The following is a 9,863-nucleotide window of genomic DNA, read 5'->3' as shown; positions in this document are numbered from 1 at the left end:
ATTTCTAAGTTTCCCACATGTATGCATATGTTTATTAGCACGTGTTCCGTATGCAGGAACATGTATGCATATGCTTAAAGATGAGTCCTTTTTTGTTTTTAAGTCATTTTTATGTGATTTATTTTTGTATATATGCGATGATCTAGCATTGAATCAGTTACTCGGACTTTTATGAAATGGTGGCCGGAGAAATGGCTTAGGTTATTGTGTTTACTATTCAAAGAAAAACAAAAACAAACCAACAAAAAAAATATAAACATATGCATCAATTGAATTGAAGTTTGAGGAATTACCGGAATTAGAAATGGTGAAACGAGAATTTTGCATCCTTTTCCCTTGAAAATTGAAGTACACGCCCAAACACTTCAGCCCAAACAATTAAAAAAATATTTAGCAAACAATAGAAAAGGAAAATAAAAAATGATTCATAATTCAATGATTAATATTAATAATGTCAGCAGTAAAAATGAAAAATGAAGAAGGAAACAAAATTAACTTACGAGGAAAAATAGAAAACAAAACGAAATTAACTTACCAGGAAATGGACAAATAATAATAAGGTTACTAATAAAAAGAAAAATCCTAACAAGATTTCCATTTCGTGCTTTCCCGTCCAACCACTTCTGTCCAAACAATAGAAAATAAAAATTTATTGATGAAACAATAGAAAAGGAAAAAAAAATGGTCCTTTAATGATTAATACTAATAATATTAACAATAAAAAAGAAAAAATGAAAAAGAAAACATAATTTAATAGTCACACATAGAATAATAATTATAGAATAAAATCTCTATTCTATTTAGTCAACCCTTATATAGCCTAAACTACTACACATCATTCCCGTCATTTCCTTTAATAACAACAACAACAACAACAACAACAACAACAACAACAATAATAATAACAATAATAATAATAATAATAATAATAATAATAATAATAATTTGGTTACCTTAATTACTTTACTTTCTATATTTTTGTAATATCGTATCAACCATTTGGACATATAATTAAAAATATTGAACCTATACTATATATAAAAGTAAAATCCTCCTATTTCATTTTCCCGCCCAAACTTTTTGTAGTCAATTAATAAAATATTTTATTAGTCAAATAATTAATAAAACTTATTTAGTAAGAAAATGTAAAATCGAAATGAACTAATATCTATTAATTGGTAATATATTGTTTTTATATTCACATATCAATATTATTAATAAAAGTAAAATCATCCCCTTCAACTCCCCCACACAAAATAATATTACTAATTAATTGGTAAAAAATTTAATAAAATTTAATTGGTAACAAAATTTTATTTACCAAATTCTGAGAATAATTAAACCATTATAATTGTGAGAATACTGGAAACAAATTCTGCAAGAATAAATATATAAGAAAATTCCTTGAAAATTATGAGTAATTTTATAAGAAAAAATAATTTACTAATTATTATTTACACAAATAATAATATTTCGAATACTTATCTATACTTCTATATCTATACTACTATTAATAAAAATATAATCATCATTTGTAAAATTTCTGGCCAAATAATAATAAAGATAAAATGGAAAAGAAAACTGATTTTACAAATTTTTGAAAATATAAAAAGATCCTAATAGAAAAGGAAACGGAAATTAGGCAAACTAGAAAAGTAAAATGATATTACTAATTAAATGAAAATTGATTGAAAATTATTTAAAAACTTTAAAAAAAAATTAATTACACTTTCCTTTTGAAAACTTTAATTTTTTTTTTTTGAGTACTACTGACTCTGTTACAATGTAGTATCTGTTCATAGCTACTTTCTCAACCTACTGAAGCACAAAGAGTCAACAGTTGCCTCCACTGAGGCTCGAACCCACTCCCATCATCCATGTGAGAGTGTTTTCCGGGACATCGAACAATTCCAAACTTTAAAAAATTAATTAAACATGGGTTGTTATATTTTTTTAATAATAATTACAATTAAATCATTCAAATATGGAGGAGGAAGAAAAACTAAATGCGATACGATGAAAATTAATATACTTAAGGTATAAAAGTATAATTGCACATATATTAGTGTAATTGACTAATAATAATTGTCTAATAATTATTATGGTAATTAAGCTAAACATTCATATTACATAATATAATATAATTAAATTATTTTCCATTTTTCTCATATTTATTTTAGTAATAATATAATTACATAAGTCATATTACATATCGATATTTTATGATAATTATAAACAAACAAGTCATATATTGTTCAATTAATTGTGTAATACTTTTGCACTAATGTTATAATCAAATAAATGTATAAGTTCAATATTAGAATTTTTTATAATTTCATCTTTATTTTTAATATCTAAATATATAATAAAAAATAAATTGCGCTATATAATATTCGATGTCATCGCACAGATAATTGGGCAATTATTTGCTCTAATTAAAGCTAGGAAAACATCAGAAAACATAATTAATCCAACCAATTTCATTAATTGCGCTATATAATATTCGATGTTACAATTTATATAATTGTATATCGATCCAAATATTCTTAAAATATTATAACAAATCTGTGCAACGCACGGGCGAAAATACTAGTTGATATATAAAAAAATTATTCTTAAGCCTTCAAAAAAAATTTATTCTTAAGAAGTTTTAATTTTGATATTTAAAATAAAACTAATATTCCAAAAAATCACTAATATTGATATATTTTTAATTTATAAGTTTTTAGTAAACTTATAGATCTATTAAGTCATCACTAAGGAAGAGAAGCAGACAATTTATTGTACACATGAGTAAATGAAAGTATACACTTAAGAATTAATATCTTACTCCATATTTTTTAAAAAATCAAAATTATCAAAAATAAATAAATAAATAAATAAATATATATATATATATATATATATATATATATATATATATATATATATATATATATATNATATATATATATATATATATATATATATATATATATATATATATATATATATATATATTTTAAGTTAAATATAAAAATAAAAAATATAAATTTTAAGTGAAATAAATATTTTTTGTAATTACATAATAATTTACTTTTAAGTTATTACTAATAATAAAACAAACATAAGTACTTACATAATAATTTACTTTTTAAAAAATAGTTGTCAAACGCTTTTTTTTTCTTTTTCTTTTTCTCCCTTTTTTCTTGCCATCAATCATCTCTTTTTCTTAATTAACACCTCAAAAAAATTAAAAAAAATAGAACTATTGAAGTTGCTTTAAGTACTAGCTAAAACTCTGAATATATTGTGCAATTTATAAATTGGTTCCACCAAACAGGCAAACATGCAGTAATGATTGATTGTTACATGTAAGGAATATAATGGGACAATTGTGACTACTTTGTAATTTACCAACTTGAATTCTACACCGTCAATAAAATTTGTGATTTTAATTAATTACCCAATATTGTATGGTTGCATTAATAATGTTGTAATTTTAATGATTAGCATTTATCGATTGTCTTTCTATTTCTTGAATTGATTTGCCATTTCATACATGTGGCAATGTATAGAATTCGAGAGGTTTAATTTTCATGGAGGTTTTGTCGGATTTCAACTTATGTGAATGAGAGAAGAGAGCGAAAAGTTGGTTTAATTTACTTATTCGGGTTTTTGTTTTCAGATGAAGGAAAAAGAATATTAATAGAGATGTGTGCATTGCGCTTGAGCGCAAGCAAGGCGCTTGCGCCCACTAAGCGAGTAAGAGTGGTATTTGATGACAACTCTAACTAAGTGGTTGGAGCATGGGGTTCGCTAACAAAAATTTTCTAAATTTGACTCTCTAGGTTTTTTTGTTTTGAGCCGATTAGTTATCGGCAACTTAGGCTAATTAACTTCCTTGTGATTTTTTGCTGTTTAGGGTAGGTCACATGGTGAGTTTTACCAAAAACTCATCTTCACGGTTGTTGGCTTCATTTTTTCTTGTAATTTAAAAATTCAACAAACACAAACCAACAATCATGAATTGAGATTTGATTTGCACTCCACCCCTACGCATGACAGAGTTTTTATGTTATACAATTCAAACTCCCTTAAGATATAATTTATATATACTAATACAAGTGTACAACCCACATGCATCACTTTTTCAATGCGGGACGAAGGCACCTTAAAAAGCCTTTCAAACTACATTTTTTTTTGGTATACTTTGAGAATCAATTTCTCAATCACTATTATCCATCTTGTGCGTATAAAATATCAAATTAAACCTCTCACTTAGAAGAACTCAAATTCATTTGAACTCAACCCAACTAAAAAATTGACCCATTTAAAATTATACCACAAAATGACCACAACGTACATTTGAATATTTATCGTGAATTTTCACGTAAATCAATTGAATAATTGTATGTGACCAAAACTTGTGTATGACCTGTGAGATGAGTCGGGTCAAGATAAAATTGAATACTTGTACTGAAAAATATAATACTAATAAGAAATAAAATATTTATTACTTATATGGAAATTGAAATTGTAATAATTTTGAAGAAAAATGTAATACTTTTACATTTTGATTTAAAAATATATATTACATTTGTCTTCAAAAATATTACAGTTTTTCTTATAAGTAATGAACACTTTACTCCTAATTACTATTATATTTTTTATATTTGATCCAACCTACTGAAGTACAAACAATCAATATCGTCTCCACTAAAGTTCGAACTCACCCCTTTCATATGAAAGTGCAACTAGGTGCCACTAGACCACAAGGTCTCGGACACTTGGACGGCCACAAATCATTTCGATCAAATTTTTTAGCCAACTCCTCATGTCAGTATGGGATCGTTATCAACTTTATCTCATCCCATTACACACCGTAAGTGTACCATCCATCGGTCAATCACTGTCTCGTAATTAGACGAGGGTATTGGTAATTACTCACGTGGTAGGTAATAATATTACAAATACTACGTTGTTTTCAGATCGATAAGGTATCTGATAAGATTTAAATAATCATATTTCTCATCCTGTGTTGAGTGACTAGCTTACTACTACTTCTTGACTTCCTTTAGTTTGAGGTGTATTACTGTATTAGGAATACTATTTGTATTGGGAATAATATAATGCACCACATATGACCTAATTGAATTTGCATTGATTGTATTTTCTTATTCTTACTAGGGTTTGCATTAAAATTTATATGACGTTGAGTGTTACAAAAGCATATATAAGAAAATATAGTTGTATCATCGTTACTAGCTATATATACCTTTTAACGACAAATAGTACCAAAGCAGGTTATCACCAGTTAGAATCACATTGAAAACACATTGTGCAGTTGAAACTGACAAGTAGTGTTGGGTAGCTCTTGCTAAGCAAGTATAAGAAAATGTGTGTCTTCGCTACTAGTTATAATTGATGGGTGTGGTGGTTAGTTGGCAAAGAAAACAATGGTGAAATAGAGGTTGGAGATGCAATGTGTGCATGGAGCTTAAAGTTATTATTTTAACAAAATAAGAGTTAAAGTTATATTTAAATAGATAATTTCTTTCTTTTAGTAAATAATACACTTCAATGTTATACAAATCAATTATGAAAGTTCTATTTAAAAGATACTCCGTATTTTTATGACACAACCTTACCAACATACCACTATTGATCGTCACGTTAAATTGCATAATGGGATTGCTTCAGTGTTTTATCAAATACAATATGATATGACAATTTGTTTTAAAATTTGAAAAGATCGATTTGTGGCGCCTCGGATCGGGACAACAATTTGAAAAGATCGATTTGTGGCGCCTCGGATCGGGACAACCGTGAAAGAAGTGATTGGTTGTTATATCATGGACCAAAGATTAGACACATTTATCAATAAAAAAATACTCTAATTTTTATTTTTGAAAATAAAAAAATATTGTAATATTTTTTGCTAAATTGATTGTCCGTTCTACAATAGATGTAGTGTTACATGTACTTGTTGAGGATTGAATGAGCGTGTTAAGGCCACAAAGGATCCAGCAGAGAGGCGTTATTAATTAGCTTGAGTTTCCGTCCTCTTCCCCTTTATGTTAAAAAAACATATACTTAAATAATAACTAAAATATATCAAATAATTTCTCACTTATCTCTCTAAATAATAATTACTTTTTTATTTATCAAATATATTTTAAATATCTTTTTGTTAAATAAATTTGATATATAAAAAAGTCACATTATAAAGATTTTGTAATATTTTAAATAACACTAATATTGATATATTTTATAATTTTTTAATAAACATACAAATATATTAAGTCACTACAGTAGAGAAACAAATACAAGAATTTAGACAATTTATTGTATGCATGAGTGAATGAGAAAGTATACACTTAAGTATTAATATCTTACCCTATTTGTCGTATTTTATGTGTCTAGTTTAATTAACAAAACTTGATTGAAGTTAGTAATACTTTGTACTATATAACATTTATATATTTAAAAACTACATTAAATGTCAAAAATTACATTTAAAAATAATACAAAATATTTTTAAAAAATAATTAAAAAAAAAGAGAAATAATTAGTTTAATCAATAATTCGTTCTGTGTGAATGTGTCTGTGTGAACCTTTATTAGAAATTTAGAACACATGGCAAAAATTTATAAATTGGTCCTACCAAACATTATATTGATTGACCGACGGTACCTTTTGGAATACAATGATCACATGCTGACAAGAGGATTTGGGATAAAAGAAAAAAAAAATTGAAAAGATTAAATTTGTGGNTGTGTGAACCTTTATTAGAAATTTAGAACACATGGCAAAAATTTATAAATTGGTCCTACCAAACATTATATTGATTGACCGACGGTACCTTTTGGAATACAATGATCACATGCTGACAAGAGGATTTGGGATAAAAGAAAAAAAAAATTGAAAAGATTAAATTTGTGGCGACTCGGGACAATAATAAAAAAAATAGGTACATAAATGAGACATTGATGTGACATGTAAAGGAAAAAAAAAATGCCAAACAGTACTGACTGACTGATTGTTACTGATAAGTGCTTATTTGTCTACATTTTCCCNATCACATGCTGACAAGAGGATTTGGGATAAAAGAAAAAAAAATTGAAAAGATTAAATTTGTGGCGACTCGGGACAATAATAAAAAAAATAGGTACATAAATGAGACATTGATGTGACATGTAAAGAAAAAAAAATGCCAAACAGTACTGACTGACTGATTGTTACATTTAGGGAATGTAATGGGACAATATATTGTGACTACTTTGTAATTTACCAACTTGAATTCTACACCGTCAATATAATTTGTGATTTTAATTACCCAATATTATATGGTTTATAAATAATGTTGTAATTTTAATGATTAGTATATATCGATTGTCTTTTTATTTCTTGAATTGATTTGTCATTTCATACATGTGGTAATTTAGAGCATTCGAGATATTAGATTTTTCATGTGATTTTATTAGTGATGGACATATTAGAGATGTATCTAGAACAAACTGACCTGGTAGAGTAGAGTAAGAAGGGTCCGGTTGGACCCGGGGCTCGGGGTCGAGTCTTGTGCTCAGCTTCGGTTATCAAAACCAAGCCCATGGCTCAACCCCAGCCCGCCTGGCTCGGCCTAGGCCTGGGCCTTGGCCCTCAAGTTGTCAAGGTAAAGCCGAACCCCGTGCTCGGCCACAACCTAAGCCTCGGCCACGAGCACCAAGGCCGAGCCCTACACTAGGCCTCGACCCCCGGGCTGCCAAGGTCTAGCCTCAGGCTAGGCCTAGGTCAAGTAACCCGAACTTGGTCAAGTTTGTTATAACTTATTCTCCCTTTTTCGTGAGGGCGGTTAGGGAACTTAGTATAAATAGGAGTGTAATTGGCTTGTTAAGACATATTGAACTCACTTGTAATAGCATTACATTTCTCCTAAATACAATATCCTTGTCTTTCCAATATCATTTTTGTCTTTTACCATTGTCTTTTATCCAATCCGGGTTTTTATTTTCAGAGGAAGGAAAAAGAAAATTAATTGACATGACTCTCATCAGGTTGCACTCCACCCGTATGCAGGACAGTTTTTATGTTATACAATGCAAACTCTTTTAAAATAAATTAAAATTATATATATAATAGTGCAACCTACATCACTTTTTCAATGTGGGACGAAGTCACCTTCAAAAGTCTTTCGAACACCATTTTTCCTCGAATATATTTTGAGAATCAATTTCTCAATTAATCATCATTATCCACCTTCGTGTAAGTATATAATATATATATCAAATTAAACATCTAACTTAGAAGAAATCAAATTTATTTTTAACTCTACCTATATCAAAAGTGGACTCTACTGAAAATTATACCACAAAATGATCATTTTAAAAGTTATTTTTAACAAAAATTTCTGACATTATCTTATTTTAATCTTCTACCGGTTAAAATAATAAAACAAACTTCACTCATAACATAAATTTGATTAGTCATCGTGAATTTTTACTTAAATTAATCAAATAATTGTAATGTAATGAATTTTGATGATGTGTAGAATATATTTTAGTTAATTATTACACTACTTGCCTTCTTTGTTCATAGGATCCTAGATTTCATCCTGCATAGCAAAACCATTAGACACTTGGACGGCCACAAATCTTTTCTATTTTTTTTTTTATCCCAACTCCTCCAGCATGGGATGATTATCAACTTTATCTCATCCCATTACACACCGTAAGTGTTCCATCCATTGCTCAATCACTGTGTACTTAAATCTCCAGGTTAAGTAGTAACTGTTTTCGAGGTGAAAACTCTGGGTAAAGAAAAAAAGAAAAAGGTACTCTTAAAATTGTAAAAAAACAATAATTCAACCTTACTCTTGTTTTCTATAAATTGCATGCATATATGAGAGCTCAACACAACACAACACAACACACCAACAAATTAAACATCATAACCTCTTAGCTTTCTCCCAAGTTGTCACCATGAAAGCCCTCACACTCGCACTCTTCTTAGCACTTTCCCTCTATCTCCTCCCCAATCCAGCCCATTCCAGGTTCAATCCCATCCGCCTCCCCACCACACACGAACCCCCCTCCTCTGAAACTCCAGTACTAGACATCAACGGCGACGAGGTCCGCGCCGGCGGGAACTACTACATGGTCTCCGCCATATGGGGAGCCGGCGGCGGAGGGCTCAGACTCGCCCACTTGGACACGATGTCCAAATGCGCCAGCGACGTCATCGTATCCCCCAACGACTTAGACAACGGCGACCCCATCACCATCACGCCGGCGGCGGCCGACCCGGAATCCACCGTGGTCATGGCGTCGACGTACCAGACTTTCCGGTTCAACATCGCCACCAACAAACTGTGCGTAAACAACGTGAACTGGGGAATCCAGCACGACAGCGCGTCCGGGCAGTATTTCCTGAAAGCCGGCGAGTTTGTCTCCGACAATAGCAACCAGTTCAAGATTGAGGTGGTGGATGCCAACCTTAACTTCTACAAACTCACTTACTGTCAGTTCGGCTCCGACAAATGCTACAACGTCGGCAGATTCCACGACCCCATGTTGAGGACCACGCGTTTGGCTCTCTCCAATTCTCCCTTCGTTTTTGTCATCAAACCTACCGATGTGTAATGTAACACTGAAAAGCGCCGGTTATGAGGTTGCATGGTAGCTATGCAACGTTGCCACTTTGACAACGTTCTACGTGTAAGAATAAACATGCAACAAATCCGAGCTGGTATGGGGTTGTGTAAATCCTAAATAAATCTGAAGAAATAAGGATAAAATATTATCCTGTGTTTGTTTTAATTCTTCAGTTCTCTACGTCTTCCTCTTTATTATCTTTATTGATCTCTATATTGGGTAACCACTCAC

At 29.9% G+C, this 9,863-nt stretch overlaps 1 protein-coding gene across 1 annotated transcript; it reads left to right on the top strand.

The window, feature by feature from the left end:
- Positions 1-8,876: 8,876 nt before the first annotated feature.
- Positions 8,877-9,797, top strand: LOC116001425 (sporamin A). Its single transcript, XM_031241307.1, has one exon. It carries the CDS (start codon positions 8,961-8,963, stop codon positions 9,618-9,620), a length of 660 nt encoding a protein of 219 aa, XP_031097167.1. The 5' UTR covers positions 8,877-8,960; the 3' UTR covers positions 9,621-9,797.
- The last annotated feature ends 66 nt before the right edge of the window (positions 9,798-9,863 follow it).

Source organism: Ipomoea triloba, chromosome 1 (assembly GCF_003576645.1).
Source record: "Ipomoea triloba cultivar NCNSP0323 chromosome 1, ASM357664v1".
Lineage (NCBI taxonomy): Eukaryota > Viridiplantae > Streptophyta > Magnoliopsida > Solanales > Convolvulaceae > Ipomoea > Ipomoea triloba.
Note: the sequence above shows the minus strand (reverse complement) of the source record. Positions and strands in the feature narration are given on the sequence as shown.